The sequence below is a fragment of the Labrus mixtus genome, chromosome 7, assembly GCF_963584025.1.
Source record: "Labrus mixtus chromosome 7, fLabMix1.1, whole genome shotgun sequence".
Taxonomy (NCBI): domain Eukaryota; kingdom Metazoa; phylum Chordata; class Actinopteri; order Labriformes; family Labridae; genus Labrus; species Labrus mixtus.
This window is the reverse complement of record NC_083618.1, coordinates 10178211-10198493: the sequence shown is the minus strand read 5'-3', so window position 1 is coordinate 10198493 and position 20283 is coordinate 10178211. Positions and strand designations below refer to the sequence as shown.

Genomic DNA, 20283 nt, shown 5'->3' with positions numbered 1-20283 from the left:
TGGAGAAAAGCACACAAGTATTATTAACACATCAAACATTTTCTTAGGACTTTAACCGGGTCAGCTAAAAAGCGTATTTGTTACATAACAAGCTGTTATATTAACATCAACATCAAGCACTTTCTAAAATTCGTAATCCACTTCATGAGATAGTTACCTGTCAGGTGTGTTCACAGAAACACTAGGTAGATTTAAATGTAAACAGAGAGCTTAAACAGGCCTTTTTCACAGCAGGTATATTTTCATTGAAGATAAAGCACATGTTATTTATAAGATTAAAGACAGATCAATAATTTAAGTGTACCAGGACCCTGAAGTGCTTAATGATATATAGCTATCATTAATTTAATTATATACCCCTCTTGATTTTTCACAGATCATGTCAGAATATCCGATTAAAAAAAACCTTCATTGTAAGTAAAGGAAACTCAGCACGTTGCAAAAAATTACTCTTTATTTTCTTCCACAAAGAAACATGTATTCACAGATTTTTTTCAGCAACAGAACACATAATCAGGTCCACCTAAACTACAATATAAATATTTTAAAAAAGACAGTAAAAAAGAGGCACGCAAGGTTACATGATTGTTCGACTAGGCAGTCTTTCACGATGCTGGTTTAAATAAACTCAGGGTCATGACGACTTGTAGTGGTTCTAATAAAAGGTTCATGTTTGGTGATCCGCTGTATCAAACACCTGTGCACACAGACAGTGTTAAAGATTGTGTTAAAGCTCAATACATTTTCATCTCAATTTAACACCTTAATAGCTGCCAAGCATCAAGACTCTGCTTTTGTTTTAATTTGCTACACTTTATATCCGGTGATTAGTTCATATCTAGTTTCAACTAGTTGATTACGTTGATTATTAATTCAAGTTAATCGGCACAGCCATACACGTGTACATGTATGGAAACAAGACAAGTTTGACAAATCTTAAATTTAAGCAGCTCAATTTCATAATAGTGGTGACAAAAATCAACATAATAAACAAAAATTTAGGTTTTAAAAAAAAGAGGACACATTGCATGTTTACGTTATATTACAATGATTTTCTATTCTCCAAACAGCTTGGTGAGAAAGGAGAAGAAGACTATGATCATCCCTAAACAAAATACAAAAAGTTAAAGCCCATCCTCAAACAAATAGTTTGGCAGTGATTTTCTGGCTACATAAAAGAGTGTCTAATGTAGAACATGTTGTAAAGTTAGGTACCAAAAGCAGTTTACCAAACAGCCTTAGATGTTAGCTTTTGGAAATGATAATAATGATATCCTTATACGTCTAGAATTTCATAAACAATAACCTAAGAGTTAGTTCAAAGAATAAAACATGTTTAATAAACATTCACATTTCTTTCCATCTTCCTACATTGTGCACATCTGTCTCGAGAGCTGCAGCTGTCTCCAACCACTGCTCATGTTAATATTTGTTTAACAGCTCTACATATCAAAATGAACATGTTATTAATGACACAGATTCTCTGTATTAATGACTTTTTCAACCAGTGCAGAGCTGACAACTGATATATCGTGTCAGACTTAGACATCTAGTTCTCAAGAAACAGTCATAACTCAAACAGTGCTAAGTTTTAGCAAGTATTTTATCTCTTCAAATTCACTTAATTCATTAAACAAGTTTTACCTGTGACACCTAATTTGCCACTCAAACAGCAGTTGTACCCCAAAATCCAATACAACCACTCTGCACTCAACTTTACTGTGACAGAGTCAGAGGTGTTAGATAGAGCTTTACAGTAACCCCAGAGGCTGCAGTTTGTGTACTGGTTTTTCTACACTGCACTATATTGTTAGAATATCTTCTTTTTGTAAGGATGGCATGTTGAAAAAAGTCCACGTGGCGTTGGTTCACAGTTGACTCATGTAGTGAGAGCTGTCATCTACAACCCAGTGTGCTTGAGAGTCATCTGCAGATCTCTGGAGAGGTCGTCTCTGGATAAGCTTAAAGTTAAAAACAGAAAAAGCAACTGTAATTTTAGAATCATGATAAGAGGTGAAGGTGTATGATGACACACATGCACTTTATTTGGTTGGATGTAAATGACTCTGCTACTTATTCTCTTAATTACAGGAAGACTTAGCACATGTCTCTTTTTATACATATATCTTTGACCTATTCTGCTGCGAGACAAACACGTCAGGATTCCAATGCTAAAATCTACCAGACCTTTTCTTGATGTAAGTATCAATCTATCTTCATTTGTATGTGACGAATTCATAACAAATGTTATCTCAAGACACTATACAAAAAGAGCAGGTTAAATACCTTACCCTGTTATATTATTAACAAAGTAAATAACAACTTACATACAAAAGTCTTTGAATTCATATTTATCTTTAGCAGTTTGCTCTGATTGTATATAAAAAAGACAAAAGCAGTCATGCTGCGTACTTTTAACTTACTCAATGCATTGACAAATTATGAAGTGAGATGGGTCTGAATAAATTCAAGCAACAATTATTTTTTTTCTCTGCTTACCTGCTCATGGCACCTCTGATTTATGTAGCCGGCTGACTCCCGAGCAGCCATGTTTTTTACTCTGACTGCTCCCTGTCTGTCAAGAGAACGGGACCTGGGGTCTTTCAGCTGACTGCGGCGGTGCCAGGACTTGAGCTGCTCGTTGACTACTTTTTGTGGGAGACCGGCAGAACGGTACTGTGGATGGTCCCATTGTGTCGGGGAGGGGGACAGTCTTATATCGGTAGGCCTCTGTGCTCTCTGTTGTGCTAAGGCAGTGTCTTTATACCGATACTCGTATCTGTTGGGAGGAGAGGGAGCTGGCTTGGTGTAATAACTCCGTGCCAAGTCCAGATCAGGAGGGTAGACCATTTCTTCATTGTAATAGGCTTTCGGAAAACTGGGACTGGATTGGTGCCTGGGATTATTGTAAAAGACAGCGCGTTGGTAGACTTGGGGCCCATAGCTGCTAACTGGGCTAGAGTGCAGGACTGCAGGCTGATATTGATGGGGTGAATTGCAGGGAAAGTCCTGACACGGTGAGCTGGTGTAAGACGTAAATGAGTGTTCAGAATTGCTGTCCTCAGAGCTCGCAAGGTTCCCATAGTTCACTGCAGGGGGCATAGTCTCTGGTAAAGTTATCGTGTATTCTGTAAGTCGCCGCCTTGGACCTCTGATGCGACCACGGTCTTTTTCTAGAGGAGATTGAGGGTTGGATAACCTGTGCAAATCACAAGACATTCTGTTACATACCAAACACATTAGTATGGCTACATAGCAGACTAACTTCATTTTGAAATATATATCTCTCTTCTTTTAAAAACCCAATATGTGCAGGTAAATGATATCACTGGGAATTGCACATACAGTAGTAAGAGTGTTTTTTTTTAGGTGTGGCTACCTGAGGGAGAGCTGTCTGTGCACACGCATCTCCGGTGTTGAGGGTGTGCTGTTGGACTGGGTGCGGCTCAGTTTTAGATGGGAGAGTTGCACGGGCAGAGATGATTGTGCTAAGCAGGCCTCCAAGGGTGGCAGCAACTCAGTTTTGGTTGGAGTACTGAAAACAAACATACATATTACATTTAGTTTACAGTTTGTGCTTGCCTAGTTAGAATAACTGACATACTTAGTGCAAGGGATTTATGTAAACTCAACCTCATCTTACAAAAAGAAACAAATTATTACAGTTTTTATTGCAGCTACTGACTACTGAGCAATAAATATACCTGTGTCTAACCTTGAAGTCATAATATCACTTTGAGCATGATTAACAGCTCTGTGCTGGCACTGTGGTAACACAGTTGTAAATCCAGATGGCACTGTTGCACATTCATGAACATCTCTGAAATCAACTTAACTATAACACGGGGCAGAAACAGGATTTTAACCGGAAATGACTTTTCTCTAAGCTGATCTTCTTCTGATCTTTTTTCCCAACATAACTTCAAAGCAAATGTGTTTTCATCCTGCTCCATGATCACACAACTATAAAAAAAAAAAAACACAACCAACAATGACATTAAAAGCAGCTAATGTACAAAAAAAAAACATGTTTCTACAACATCTTGACAGGTAAAATAATCTTTGAAGGAGTGCACACAGAAATGATTCTGTTTAAATTTGTTTTTCAGCATTCACAAAGTGACTCAAACTTAGCTATTTTACATTTAAAAACTGGCTGAGCAGGAAAGGAGTCATGATAAATGCTCTGATACCTTGTCTTGCTGGATGAGCGTGATTTCTTGCTCTTCTGGTACGGTTGGTCAAGACTCGACTCCGACCACGGGCTATGCTGGATGGGAGGAAGGTCATACGCAGGGCTTGAGTTCAAACTTGGCATAGACTCAAGGCTCGGATGGGGAGACTGGTTCGGGGTCAGCGGCACTGACTGCGGAGCTGTAGATGGAGGTATGTAGGAGCCGTCCACAAAGGAGTGTGAGGACACAGGGAGAGGCTGGGGGGGTTCCGTGTCTCCTGGTCCTGTGGACTGCTGTGATGACTGGCTCGTCACTTCTAGAGAAAAATAAGTCATTTGAAAAAGTTGGTAAATTGTTTATAGACTCTCCAGGTATCATTTGAGAAGAAATATTTGATCAAGAAGACCAAGAGTACTGCATTATTCGAGACAATAGAGAACTCTGTTCTTACTGGCTCACATCTCCACATGTTTCAAAGTCAAAAGGTTGCATGACAACATTTTTCTGCTTTTAAACTGCAACTTCTGAATGTAGAACTCATCAATTATTAGAAGACAACACATTTCGACTTTGTGGTAATAATGTCAAGGTAACTCTTACCTTCATCTTGAACTACAGAATCAGATAGTGAGCTGTCGTCAGATGTACCCAGATCTGAGAAATGGAAACAGACCAAATGCTTTGATTATTAAATAATACATTTAGAAGAATCTATAAAAAGCTCTGGACTCTTTGGTTAAGATCAACTAATTTATGAAGCAAAAAAAGCAGGAAGATTGTAAAGGATTTGACACGACGCTATCACCTCTACTGTCTGGACGCCTCTTACCATGTTGTGCAATATTAAAAGCAGGAAGTGGTGATGATCGTCCGTGCTCCATTCGCAGCTGAAAAGCCATCTCTTGTAGCCGTTTGAGTTTTTTCTCCTCTCTCTTGCATTGCTGTAAGCGGCTTTTTCTGACAGCTTTACTTATGTGATGTTGATCACAGATCTTTCGTGCCGCTTCATATATCTTCATCTGAAGCGCCAATTCAGCATCCACTAAACTCAGCTCTGACTCCTGAAAAAAGAGACAGACAACAGTGTGACTTCTGAAACAATGTTTTTTTAAAAAAAGGACACAATTGAGCATCTAAATCTGGAGATGCTGCTTTTACCTCTGCTCCTTGAGGGATGCTTTGCTCATCCAGTTTAAACGCAGCTCCTATACGTCTGCGGATCTGCGGAGGCTTCTCTCCTGGCAGCAGAGGGTAATCATCTGACAGCCGGCCTGTCAACTCCTACAAAATTTATTAAAAAACACACAAATCAAACCATGCACAAAGAAACATGTGAACATTCTCAAAAGTCTTATTGCTGAAGTCAGATTCTGGTTTTGTGGCACAGACTAAATAAAGATATCACTTCAAACACAGAAAAAAACAATTTTGATGTTAAAATGAACAAAAACAGCTTTGAAGAGAGTTTTTTCATCGTCTGAGGCAGTATACAAGTATCTTTTCCTGCACTTCTTACATGTTGAGGCAAATACGAGTAAGGAATTTGTTGCATAATTTTGCTTTTGCAGATATTTCCTTTCTGAACACATTCTTTGGGTATCACTATCACTGTATCGAGTATCCATGTCAGAAAAAGACCCAAAGCATGACAGTGCACGGTTACTGGCTTCACTAAACCATCATAAGAACACTGTTACTTTGAGTCACTCCTGTCCAGCCACCTTTACCAATCAGATTACTTGTTCTTTTGACACTCAGAGCAGGGAGAGGTATTATGCCTCCTAGCAGTTCACCTGAGCGTGTCCCAACAGGAGTGCCCTGCCCGAGTGTCAACAGGAAAGAATGATCAGTCCTGGGATTTTAACCCAGGAGCACTGACGCATGAGACTCTCAAAGAAGTGTGTCCAGTTTTGAAATGACTGTGGGAATTTTTAGGTTTCATTTTGATTTTACGCATCACAAAAAGAAACAGAAAAGATTAGAAATGAAGGGTTGATATTTGATAAAGGTCTCATGCTGGATTCAAATCCAAGCTGTTACTGGAACATAAAAAACACATTGACTGACTGAACTTCTCCCAAAGCAATGATGCATAAAAAAGTCAACTGCAGCAACATTACTTGATCTGATTTCACTACATTGTGGGTCTTCTAGAAAAGGGAGAATATTTGTATGTTGGCCCCATGGTTGGCTCTGGTAAGCCACAATAATATCAACACAGAGGGACAGACACCTATCCTTTCCTCTCAGTGGAGTTAGTGAGCAGAGAAAAACAATGCAACAATAAATCCATTTTGAAGCCAATTAAAACAAACTAAAAATGCAAACATTTTGTGAAATGTCTACGTCTTTTAAACTCATCAACCTGGTTTAGCTTACTGCATTAACCTGCGGAAAATGCGTCATCGAACATCCTGTCCTAAACTACCCCACCTACTTCATCTAACAAAAAAGCTGCTGAATCACACGCACTATTGGGAACATTTAGTTGCAGCTTGTCTGATTATGTAACAATTGTTTTTAACAAAGTCTACTAAATAAGCCTTTAATGAACTTAGATTATAATAATTATGTGACTCATTTCTTTTTGATGTGATTTGAATTTTAGTATGCACACTCAGTGGCTTGTTGATTCCTTCTACTCACAGCTTCTCTGATGCAGAGTTTCTTCAGCTCCAGTATGCAGATCTCCAGGCTGTCTTGGAGATCTCGATGTTTGAGCTTCATGGCTCGCGTGTGCGTGGTCACATCCTTCGTGTGTGTTGTTGGGCTGTCTGAGCCTACAAAACAGAACAAAACACAGGCCTTTAAGATTATGTGACTTCTACAGTTACACTTTTTTATTCAGTCCTAAACATGTGAGAACAAAGTGTGAAGTACTTAATACAACTTGACAGTGAAATACATTTCCAAAGTATTTTTCCACTACTGGAGCACATCCATTATTTTATTCAGAAAGTACATCTGCACTACATTACTTCAGATTAACTCTCATAGCCTCTATAGCAAACACAATGGCTGTATTTAAAAGAACCTACCTGTTGTTGCTACCTTTGTTTTCATTACTGGCATTCAAAAATGAGTGTGAGGATCTTCATAACTATGTGAGTGTTGGACTGGCGCAGTCTGTAGCCGTGGTGACTAATGACATTAAGATTAGGCCAGTGGGAGTGGCTTCAGGCGACATGCATTGACCGCCACATACCTTCAGAGATTATTAACTGAACTCCTGCAGGTACTTACAAACAGCTGAGGTGCGACAGGAAGAAGTGTGACAGCACTATAATAGAACAAAGAATTCATCTTCCAAGAGTGACAATCCCCCCATTCATTCAGGACCTTAACTTTTCATTGTATGAAGAAGACATCACGTGGCTCAATTAGGCGCAAAGAATGTCAGAAAGAGCAGAACGAATCAGTAGACACTGCTGAGTGAAGAGAAAACACATCTACCAGAATAACTACTATTAGCATGTAGGACGGAGTGAACAATATTTAGGACCAACATTTATTGACTTTACTTTAACAAAATTGGAACTAACATCTAAAATACAAAAAGCAAAAAATTCACTCAAGTTTCAATTCATTAATGATTATATCAATTAAATGTATGATTTTATCGATAACATGCCAGAAAAGAGAGAAAACTTTCCATAAAATATTTATTTCAGAACCTAAGATGATGTAAATAATTGCTAATATTTATTTAGTTATAAACTTATCACTTTAAATACATTATGCATCAGCCCTTTTGTTCAATAAATATGTTAAACCATCATAAGAACTTTTTTTTAATCCTCTCAAGAAAGAGTGATGATAAATCCACAGCCTGTAAAAAAAGAAGTGTAAAACCTCTTTTTTCAAAGCCAATACTGAAGGGCTTTTAAAATGCATTATATCTACTCTCTTTTTATATAAATGCTGGTGCTGTTTAGGGTAATATAGGAGAAAACGAAGTGGAAGGCTTTATGGCACAACTACCGGTACCTGTCACAGACAAAGTGCTACAACAGACCCCTCCCAACCTGAATAAAGAAGCAGCTTGAATCTCTCATCCATATGGTCACTTCTTACTACTGCTAATAACCAAGATGGATTTTGGCAAAGATACAAAACTCTAGGTCAAAAACCAACAGTTGACATCACAATGATTGGCAAACAAGTCACAATGAAGCACATGCATTGTAGTTCCTGCCTGAGACTTCACATGACAACTTGTTTTCTTTAACAAGTACGTGTGTTTGTTTTCAACTACTTCCCCAAACACATGCAACATGGCAGGACTACTTCATGTGGAGAAGCGGAAGGTTGACTGAACAATGTTGAGCTTGATACTTGGCCCTTAAACCAAAATTACATTTTTCACCAAAGGTGTATATTTTAAACTATTCAGATTCTTAAAAATCAAAGAATATTTTTTAATCAATTGTTCATAACTTAATTCCTGTAAATGTACTTTGTTTCTCATAATCTCTCTCATTGTGCTTTTGAAACATTTGGATTACCAACCCAGACCATCTGCAGTCCAGCTTGTTTTCTGGTAACTTCAAGTCTCATGATGCTGGCCATCGTGGCTGATGTAGATTTCAAGGAATCAAGATTTAAAAACTGTGAACAACAAACTTTTGATGAACTGTGTGGATTATAAATGATAGCATCGATGCATGTGCCCTCCTACAAGCTGTGATTCCTGACACTAAATGAATGGAGGAGAATTTTTTACAAATGCTGGTATTTGGTTTGGCATTTTGAAAATATAATTTTATTTGAGGGTGTCAAGGGAGACCGGCAAAAATAGTTTGGGAAGCACTGATTCAACACAAAGATGACTGAGACTGGGACAGCTCTCCTTCTACAAGATACTAAAATGTCTCTAAGTGATACACAAAAATGCTTACCTGAATGAAGGATAATGCCGCTGTCAGTGTCACTGATCTCTCCGTTGAACTCCATGTAAATGAATCGACTTTGCGTTTCTGTTCTTTAGAGGGAAGTGTCGACTCTCACCATTTCCTGGAAAGTATAATGTAAGTGTTAGCAAAAGCATCTGTCATCTGTGGCACTCTTAAAACAGAATACATATCTAAACACCTGTCTGTAAAACAATCCCCAAACAAGAGCATTTATTTAATAAAACAAAGGTTAAACTTGTCCATTTTGTCCTGTTTGTGAAAAGCTTACAAATATTTGAATACAATAAAAGTTTAAGGCTGGACTCAACTGAGATGCCTTGTCAATAAGTTGTTGTAAGTTTGAGTTATTAGCCGACCAGCTGTAAATTTATGAAATCAACATAAGAATATAGTTTTGGGACATCTAACAAATGGTTTAAGTTCCAGGGCTGAATGTTACAAATTTGGTCATGTTATTAATACAGTGCAAAATTCTAAAGAATACAAAACATTGATCATTAGGAGCTTGACAAAATATTGATAATGTCATATGTTGTTGCCCTAATTAATGTGATACAATTATTTAACATTAATCCTGCACTTGACCTTTTTACGGACATTTTGTATTCTTTAGTTTATCAGATATTGTGATGTATCCTGGGCCATGTATTGTGTACCGTATAGTATCTCGAGTTACCCCGCAATTCCCACCCAAGTTAAAAATATACATTTCACCGGCTCATGCTCCAAACTGAGCAGCCTTTGACACCAACTACTGGGACTAAGGCAGTGATAATTCTCCATCTGTCAGTAAAAAAACGAGAGTAAAAAAAAAAATCAAAACACTGGGGTGAAGCCTGAAGTTTCCATGAGTCAATTCAGGGTTTGTGAAACTTAAAAAACAACGGTTAATTCAGGATTACAAACAAGTATTTATGTTACAGCTGACGATAAGTCTAATTCCGAAACTAAATCTTAGTTGAAACAGCATTAGCAAAAGCTTTCCAAAGCCGGCCAATTACCACATCATGTTGCTGTAGTGATTCAGGTGTGACCTACAGTGAGGTGTAGTCATAGCCTCTCACAGAATGAGTACACACACGTTGCCATGTCTGGAGTGTTTCCTGTGCCTGCCTGTTTGTTTGCCTCTGATGTCATATGATCGTCATTATCGTGTTCCTTCAGATAAGAGGCTCAGGCTGCAGGAGCTGAGCCCTTATTGTCAGTATATTTATGAGCTGCCATATAGGTATATGTGTATGTGCTGGTGTCAAATAAAAACTGTGAAACTTGTTGGCTTGATTATTAACTAGGAGGTCTCAGGAATGTCGCAGTGATTGCACAAAGACATTGAGGGAAGTTTTTCTCAGTTGTTAGTAGAAAGCTTCCCAGCAGCCGTTGTTTGGGGACACGACTAAATGACCTGCAGTTATCCGTAGCAACTAGCAAGAGTTGCTTGTTGTTGTTGTTGTTGTTGCCAAATTTGAAGGAGTACAGGCATCAACAACAAATACCACATCACCATCCCTAACATGACACATCCTCCACACAGCTCATATGACAGTGACTGGTGCATTCACACCCCTAACTCACTGATAATTGGCTGCTGTGTTTGCAAAATTAAGGTGAAAAAAGCCTCTGTGCAGCACAGTCAAACAACAAGCTGCTGTGCTGAAAAACAAACTAAAACACATGTTAGACCACTAGTTTTACAGCCATTAATACTAAAACAATTAAATGACCTTAATTAATTAGGCAGATATACATGATGGTCAGATGGCTAAGCCAACATATCCAACTAAGAGAAACCAGTTTCAGTAAGGCTACAAAATAAAATAAAGTGTCGATTGATCCCATCACTAATCCATTTGAATATTATCCCCAGGTTGTGATAGGGAGACGACCTAAAAGAGCTTTTCTTTTTAACAGACCATCAGGCAAAAACCACAACTGTTTGCAGTCGAAACAATACGAACTAGTACAGTGGCAGCAAAAGTAAATATCTCAGAGGATGGAACTAAATATGTTTGCCAGTTTTCCTTGATATTTTTCTGAACAAATATAAAAGTGGTCGCTGGTTTCAGTATTCTGTTCATTTCGGCCATGTTGATTACCTTACTGATCAAACAACCAACCTTTTTCAAGACTAAAACCCAACAACAGTGCTTCAAAACACTGAAGGAGAATTCTTTCAACCACCCTCAACAAATATTGGCAGAGCTTTTAAGTGAAGGAATCAAAACTAGTGATGTGGTTAAAAGCATTGTAGGTTTGGGGAGCTTCTTACAACAACAAAAAAACATTGTTAAGGGCACTTGTTTGGGTTCAGAGATACAAAACATTCATACAAAGCCGGGTGAGGAGTTGTGCCCTCCCCTGAAGGTGCTGAGAAACTTTACTGACCTTTGAAACACACTGACAGAAGACATTCAAATCACAAGCAAAACACAAAAACCATCATTCCACATTAAGCCAAACACACTCAGACGAAACCAGGTTAATGAAAATGATAAAACACTGCAGGATGGAAGTCTAAATAAAATGACTTACTTCAAGAGAATTCTACAAAGTGTCAAAATCCAATGAGCCACTGAACTCCGTCAGAAAGCGTAGCTGTGAAGAGTGTGGACAGGAATGAGAGAATCGCTCTGCTGCCTGCTCAAGAGGAGTGGCCCCAAACAGAGAGCTGAACACTTGAGTCAGGATCATATAACTCTGTGTCACCGTCTGTCTGTGAAACTGTCATCATCAACAAAAGATACTGAAAATGACGCTTCACTTCATCCTTTATCTGTTGTGATAGATAGGAGCTGCCAACTAGACTGAGATGTATGACAAAGAGATGTGTGCAACAGGTTAAATCACCATCATCATCATCATTTGAGTGCTAAAACGACGAGTTCTGACGAGTGGATTGTCAGAACAATAACTGGCAACAATTTGGATTTATTTAGCACATTTTGGGAATTTTTAGGCATAGAAGACATTTGAATGGATCCAAGGTTCTCTAATATGAAGAGTTCATGATTTTTTAAAAAGTAAAGTGAAAATATTTTAGGACAAAAAAGATCAAATTAACAGTCTCATCGAATGTGGATACTTTATTTTAGACTTTTCCTCGTAAAAAAGGGCCTGGATTTTATTGACTAAACAATTGATTTGCCAAGATTTTTGACAGATGGATCAAAAAGAAAATACACATTAGATATTACCGGAGTCATTTATTCACAAAGTTATTTGGTCATTCAAGCAGTCAAAGTGATTTTATTGTTTGGCTTTGTCAATCATTTCTGGGCTTGGGTTTGTGTGTTAAAGCTCCTGTGAGTAACTTCTGGTTTGTGTCATTTTCTGTTCCCCCTGTGAATTAAGCAGTATGTCTTATGCCTTGCTGATGATGTCTTTTATATGGGTTAGTGGTGTTTATTTTTTTAACAAAAGATGAGTTTTTTTTTACTTTGTTTCAATAAAAAGTAAAAAAAAAAAAAAACTCCTCAGAGAAGCTTTAACTTATAAATATACAAAGCTTAATTTAACACCATGCGTTCATCACACTATATATCTGCCTGATGATGACTTTCTCATGATCTCAATGGCCTCCTGTGATTACAATGAAAACAGTAAACTGAGTGAGACACTTCAGCTCTGAGAGTACAAAGATCAAATATCTGGCCACTGCATTCCTGCTGCCATCTTCTGGTCGTTCGTCAAAAGTAAAACTGGACAAGCAATCATGCACACACTAAAGTATTAGCTTGGATTTCCTAACACCTTTCTTAACTTCATCTTGTTTCTGTCTTCTTAGAGAATACCAAAGCCAGGACTTCATTAATGCCACCAGTAAAAAAAAAAAAATCCAAAAAAAGGCCAACATTCAGTGGTGGGATCGTCCACTTGATTTACAGAGACTTGGTAGCAGCACCTGCTCTGTGACTGCATGGCTCACATTCACTCTGAATCCCAATATTCATTTTGACTTTCCAGGAATGTTGGTGCTCCAGCACTCTGAGAAAGAAAACGGTCCAGCAATTCCCAGACACTCAAGAATCAGATCTCAGATGACATGGCACCGAGAAAGCAGCAGCAGCTATAGTGATAAACAGGGCAGTAGATATTTGGTGAAGTAACCTCCACATTTAGGTTTCATTCCTTTATGTTTGGCATTCAAATACTGTCAAATATTTTGTCTCATATGCTGTTTAGTTGACATTAGACAAGTTAATAACATATTTGTAGGCACTCGCAGCCCACCTTAAAATACCAGCTGCTGCCAACATTAAAGTTTGACCAGTGAATCAGCCGACTGATAGACTGATCAGTTTCAGCTAATAACTGACTCCAAATGTACAGAAAACCAAATCATGCATTTTGAAATTGTGTCATTATTCTATAGTAAATCATTTTAAGTGTTTATCGACTGATATATCGGTATCAGAGTTTTTCTCCTCCATAATATCAACCCTAACCCCCGGGCCGTAGTTTAGACTTAGTTGCTTTTTTCAGTTCAATTCCACAACAAATTACTATATCAGCCGACACAAGTGTCATATAAAGACTCGAGACATTTTTTACTTACTTCCAGCTGATGACTATCTGTGATTTTTTTAGTCACATCCCTGTCATTTGGAACGGAACCATTCAATTGGATGGGCATTAACCGGCTAGTCAGTTTAAACGAGAGGTACCTTGAGGTGCAGCTCCCAAAGTCACATTGAAAGTAGTTTTCAAAGTAAAAATGATGCTGTATTGTGTATTCTGATTTTTTTTTAAATCACATTGTATAACATCATGAAGTGGATATGACCTCCATGGACATAAACAGGGGAACCTAGTGTGGTGTAATATATAACAGGCAGCTTGGTATTGAGTCAATTGTAAAGTGATTGTGGGCGATTTAGTTTGTAGTGCTTTAGTAATTCTTAATTCTGACTGGTGTTTCTGATATTTTTCACTGAAACCATGACATAAAAACCAGGATACGCTAGATAATAGAAACTGCTCTCAATAAAATGCAACAGAATTTAAACAGCACTTTAAACTAAACAGCTACACAATTGTTATAGACCCGAATCAACACATCTCAGTCACATGGCTCACAAAAACTGAACACACTGATGTTCATCATGAAAACAGGATTTATTGCAGGACTGGTAAATTAGGTTTAGCTACCTGTAGCTGATAAACTGAGTGTTGGTGACCAGAGGTGTATCACTTCCAGTTCCTCTATGTTAAAAGAATAACAAAGCAGAGTAAAGAAAGAAGCATACCAATCATTTTGATAACTTAAATCAGATAGAAGGAAAGTGCAGTCATGCCGATGAACTGCACTCTCTTCTGGGGAAACAACAGTTAAGAGGTTAAACAAACACTGATAGCGACAGTATATTAGCAGCTTCAACTACAGTGCAGATAAATGCTTGATGTAAAGAGGATGGAAACAACTGCCCACAAAACATATCTGCAACAGACACACACACTCTTCCAGTATCTAAGAAGACAGTTGGTGGATGTCATGGATAGTTTTTATAAACCAGCGGTCCCAAAGGGACAGAGAGACAGCTTTGTGTAGGCGACACAGCAGCTGGCTAACCAAATTCTTTAAATATTCTCAAGTCTCTTATGCTGTACGGCTAGACTACTGCTGCCGCCTCGTAAGAGACGTCAGCTGCCAGGGGATCACCCATTTTCCCCTAAATTTGTGGCAGCTGAGTTCTTCCACCAGGTCCAATCATATCATGTAGCTTGAATGATGCTTAACTCAAGCTGGTGTCATAAATAGGGGCAATAAAATTCCACTAATGTGTTACCAATACTAAAAGGCAAACAAAGCAAGTCTTGGGGCGCTGAGTTCCCTCCTATGTGCCTGCAGTCAAGCAGTTTTAAGCATCGTTTTGCCTTAAAGCTGCGATTAGGTCAACTGAGGATGTTAAAAAAAACATAGGCTACTGGTTTTATTTTATGTGGATCACCTAATTAGAAGTGTGTGTACCACAATACAAATCAAGTCTTCACCCACCCATGTCATATCACTGGGACACATTTAAAGCTTGTCTTGTGATGCCATTGAGTTTATGTTTTTTAAGGCTGTAAATTAAATCATATTCACATATTATTGTTTTCCCTTCAGGAAGTCTCTACTAGAATTTCAAATGAAAGTTTGTGTGTTTGAATACATTTTGGCTGCAGGGCAGTTTTTGTAATTACTGTCCTGCTGGCATGTCAGGGGGGTTTCAGGGGTTAAGCTGCTTCTGTCCTTTTGCCCTCTGGGTCAATGGTGAGGAATGTGTAGACTGCAGAAATATTTCAATGCACGGAAATCACAAACTAACTAATGGTACTATTGCACTGCAGAAACTATTAAGAGATAAAGTTAAAAAAAAGTGTTGTGAATAAGATGAAATAGGATGTTGCATAGCTCATAACTTCTCATACATGTGTAGTTTATGATACACCTTTCAAAGTTGGTTATCTTTTGCAAACAAGTAAAATTGTCTATGAAAAAGCAAAGGACTTTGCATGAAGCCACAGAAAAACTTTAAAAGATGGGATATGAGTCAGACTTTAGCGTCCTAGTGACAAAACAAATGAAAACAAAAGGTGTTTCAGTAGTTTACCTGTGCATCAAAGTGAGAACTACACAGGAATCTACAAAAGGTGGCTCAAGACTCCAGTCAAATAACGTCAAAGTTAACTGTTGGAAAACGCATATCTAATAAATGATACACATTTTATTAGTATTTTTGAATGCATTGCATGAAACCCTCTCAGCTTTGCAGAGCTGCTGTTGGCCTCAGCAGTGAAGAGTTTCACAAACTAAAGAAACTCTTTCCAGTTGAATGCTTTCCCCAAACCTTAAACGATGTGCTCCCAAACACAAATTTCCAAAGGAAAAACTACTTTAGTAGCACTAAAATAAACCCATTCTTTACATGCACACAAAGTAAGTCCAACAAAACTTGTATGCAAATGCTTAAAAACTAACCTGACTAGCTAGTTAGCTAGTTAGCATCGTGCCTCATCTGCATCCATACAATCTGTTTTCCAGTGGCTCACCGCAGCCTCCCAGATCCGAGCTGAAAGTTTGTCCTTACTTAAGTTGACGAGCTGACGAAAACAAAACAAAGTCCATAAGTCACGTCTATGTGGTCCAGAGGAGTGTAAAATCACAGCACATCAAAATAAGGAACAACTCCCCAAATGTTGTATTTTTACAGAGGGTGTATTTTCAGCCCAGTAAAAGTAAAGCAATTCAGTGTTGCGTTCACGTGCAGTCGATAACATGAGGAAACTAACAAACATCGAGTCTTTACCATGGTAACCGCGTTTCCGACACGTGGCGTATACGTTAAGTGGGGTAGTCAGAGTCGATAACACCAAGCTACTATTGTTCAGTTTGTCTCATTTAGAGATATAAACGAGGAATTATCGATGGCTAAGATCGTTCTTGCATGTCTACTCTGTCACGGCTGCTACATGAGTTTTACTTCATTGCTAAAATTGAATAACTACCAGTGTGCAGCGCAATCACTTGACGTGCTTCTTACCATTATTTTTCATCTTGTAAAACTTAAAATGGCTCTAAATAATTTCCGTGGTATATTTAGGTATATCGCAATAGGTACAGAAGTAGCGAATACGAGGTGTTTGTGAATGCCGCACAGATCACCCACTTTTCAGCACTTTTCCGCTGCTGTGTGATAGACTGTAAATATTACGGTGACTACGCTGGGTGGGCGGTTTACGGGCCTTGATCTCCGGTCATTTAACCCAACCCAGTCCAATATTTAACCACTTTGTTTTATTCCTTGCCCTCGCCAAAATTGTTTGTGTTTTTACAATCAGACATGACAACATTTCTTGAAATGTCCCTGGTGTCTGGGTTACATTCAGTTCGTTTCACCCACTAGGCGGCAGCAGTGCGCTGCGTGAGATCTTTATATCCTTCAAACCACGTGACGTCATCTTCCCCCATTCGCACTAACTTTTAAAACTTGCCGATTTCTCACTTGATGTGACCAAAGACTTGTTTTTAAAAATGAAGCAATGACTGACAAGTTAATTGGGTAGCCCTGGTAACAGATAAATAAACGTAATGTTAAATAAATTAAATTATTAATCATTTAAATGATATCCATCCTGATTAAAATAAAACAACAATAACCTAATAGGCCAAACGAGGTTATGTTCTGTGCTCAATGGTATGCTCTCCCTATTGTTTTAGAATATGTAACTGGTGATATTAAATTGATTGTTTTTGAAAAGGTACAACGCATTAACTCCGCAGATTAGAATTTTTAATACATTTGCAATGATGAGCTGAAATATAAAAAAAACACATTGGTGTTTAGCTTTCTTATTTCAAAATGTGGCTGTTTGAACTTTTCAAACATATTTTAAACTGTCCTCTAATTAACATTTTCTCATCTACTTCTTTAGGTGAAACATATCCTAGTATTCATTACTTAGCCAAATTCCTTTTTTCTTTGATTGAAAAGTCCCCTTTTGAAAAAAGATCACCACATCAGTCTCAATGTTTACTTATCACAGTCAGTAAACTAATCGGGCACAAAATTAACATCTTTTATGACTTTCTAAATGTAGGGTGCAATGTTATGTGTGTGTGTGTGTGTGTGTTTGTGGGTGGGGTATGCATATTGTATTATAATCCTGCACAAGGGTAAATGAGACAATGCAACTTTTAGTTGGGAGAAATGTCATTTGTTTGACATGTTATGGAAGGTATATGTAAATGTCATGTTTGCTCACAGGACAACAAGAAATAACATAGGCTTTTTATTGCCTTTGAAAAAATCAAATGAACCTCATGTAGACTTCAGTCTCTAAGGAACAAGGAAACCACAGCCTATCACCTGATTTGAGAGTTGCAGCGTGAGCAGTATTTCTGTGTTAACGTTTTGAATCTTACTGGGTGAACAGTGATGTTAACATTGACTACACCACATTTGCTCTTCTACCTTGTCTTTGAAGATAGTGTAGTTGTGATCCAAGCTATTTTGACTGAAGGAACAATCATGCTTATGTCATAAATATGCTTAAATGTGTATGGGTTCCCTTTATTTAGTTAAGAGTTCCTTGTTTTTAATTTGAAAAAGAAAGAATACTCCTCCTCACAAAAGTTCTTTAAAAATCTTGCCATTGAATTATCAAGTTCAAAATTTTAGCAAAGTCCCTTATTGACCTTTAAAATTACAACATTCATGAATTTATTTCATACATCCAATCACACTTGTCAATCAATATAAACTTTAATTATTTAATTTCCATTGTTAGATTAATTCATATTAAAAGAAAAGTGAAAAGTAATCATGAATGGTTAGTTTACTCAAATTCTAAGTTAAGTTCAGGTATTGAGGAGCGTGTCTGATATAGTTCTAAAAAACTCAGTTTTGCTATGAGAGGCCACCGAAGAAGGAACTGCAAAAGTTTCACCATTAACTGCTTTACTGTACCAAGGCTGGTAACACAAGTTCTGTTTTTCTGAAGGAGTTTATGATTCACAGCAAATTCATTTTTTTAAACAATTCAACCAGTCAGCCTAGATCAACAGCACTTTTATTAATCCATCAAGAGGATAAATACAATACAAGGCTGATACAGTTTAACATAAAGACTTGAATTTCTTCTTAGAAAAACATGCACTGTCAACATTTGCAAACACCTATTGTCCTATACATTACCGTCACATCACCACTGAAGAACATAAGTGACAGAGGACACTGAAGAGTTAACTTCTGAACTATAAGCTGAGCATTTTGCAATCAAACACTAATGTCAATGTCATACTGTACATATTTCTGTGGAAACACTATTTCATTTGATCTATTCTCTAAAATGAGAAGCTTTTGTCCGTTGCTGTAATGGCAGCTTCTGTGGTTTGAACCCAGGCTTGACCATGACTCAGTGTCTTTGAGCAATTTACTGAAGCTCAACCTGCAGCAGGCATCACACTTCCCCTAACATCAGTATGTTTTACTATGAAGAAGCATGTGAACTGAAGGTTTCTCACATGGGACTACATGACTACATGAGAGAACTGAAAAACAAGTGGGCACACATGAACATTTGAACTTTCACATAACACGTGAGAATGACTTTGACTTGACAGAAGATGGTAAAGGTGTGGGTCAGACAGAAGTCACACGGGCGTTGTGTGTAAAAACATCAACTGGCAAACCTGGTTTGGTGCAGATTAAAAAACAACAGCAACTAAACGTTTGACTGTATAAATGGTAAAGAGCCGTATCCTGTCCACTTATTATATGTACTGTATGTGTGCCATAAGAGAGCAGACGTATCCAGTTAACTCCTTAAGAAATACTCAGATGCCATGTAACTGTATAATTCTGTATTATCACATTTTTTAAGTAAACCAATTAACTTTGGATAGCCAATGCAAATTAAAAAATATATATTGTTACACTATCACACAAACACATGTTATTGCTTATTCTGTAAACCATTGCTCTAAAACTCACATTTACATATTAAACACAATACTTACAGATCAACACTGAGCAGCTATACATTAGAAAACTTAATGCATTTTTGCAAGACCCTCTACTGTAATATTTGACATTTCAAAAACAACACCTGACAGTAAAAAATTAACATGTTTTTTAAGCCCAGGAATGTCAGTGTTAAGAAGTCACAGTAAAACAAGTCTAATATTGCTGCTATTTAACATTTGTACAATTAAAAAATACAATTTTATCAAAGCAATACACACATTCTCTGAAACATAATTAATGTAACAAACATTTTCTATAAACAACATAATAGAATATTTTGAAAAGGAAAAAAATGCAACTTTTCAGGTGTATCGATTATTTTGTAAAATGGTATTTACACCAGTAAAATTATTCTCTGTCACTTGATTTATCCTGGACAACTGTGAAGGATTTTCTTATAAACAAAACATTAGATCATTCTCAGTTACATTGTCATTACAAGGATCTAATCTTCAATTTTAAACATATAGAGAATTGTGTAGGAAGTCTTTTAAGGTGAACAGGAAATGTTGTCACATAGATTTTAAAGCAGTAGTTCCCAGTCTTTTTGTCAGTTTTAATTGTTTTAATTGGTAGAATCCCAACAGAATACGCCTATACACTTGTTCTCACCAAAAGACTATTGATAGAACTATCAAGTAAGTGGTTTATCATGATTTTACTTGATGGAAACAAATCTTATTATGACAT

General features: G+C 37.4%; 1 protein-coding gene across 4 annotated transcripts; it reads right to left on the bottom strand.

The window, feature by feature from the left end:
- Window positions 1-441: 441 nt before the first annotated feature.
- inavab (innate immunity activator b) lies at window positions 442-16315 on the bottom strand. Of its 4 annotated transcripts, XM_061042737.1 has the most exons (11): window positions 16047-16315; window positions 14234-14287; window positions 9074-9188; window positions 6822-6955; window positions 5334-5456; window positions 5005-5236; window positions 4776-4829; window positions 4194-4491; window positions 3380-3535; window positions 2500-3199; window positions 442-1961 (listed from the first exon to the last, which is right to left on the bottom strand). In XM_061042737.1, exons 3-11 carry the CDS (start codon window positions 9126-9128, stop codon window positions 1869-1871), a joined length of 1845 nt encoding a protein of 614 aa, XP_060898720.1. In that variant the 5' UTR covers window positions 9129-9188; window positions 14234-14287; window positions 16047-16315; the 3' UTR covers window positions 442-1868. The 4 variants fall into 4 exon arrangements, with proteins under 4 accessions (XP_060898720.1, XP_060898717.1, XP_060898719.1 ...); XM_061042734.1 differs by lacking the exon at window positions 14234-14287; XM_061042736.1 differs by lacking the exon at window positions 14234-14287 and having other exon boundaries at window positions 16052-16315.
- Window positions 16316-20283: the final 3968 nt, after the last annotated feature.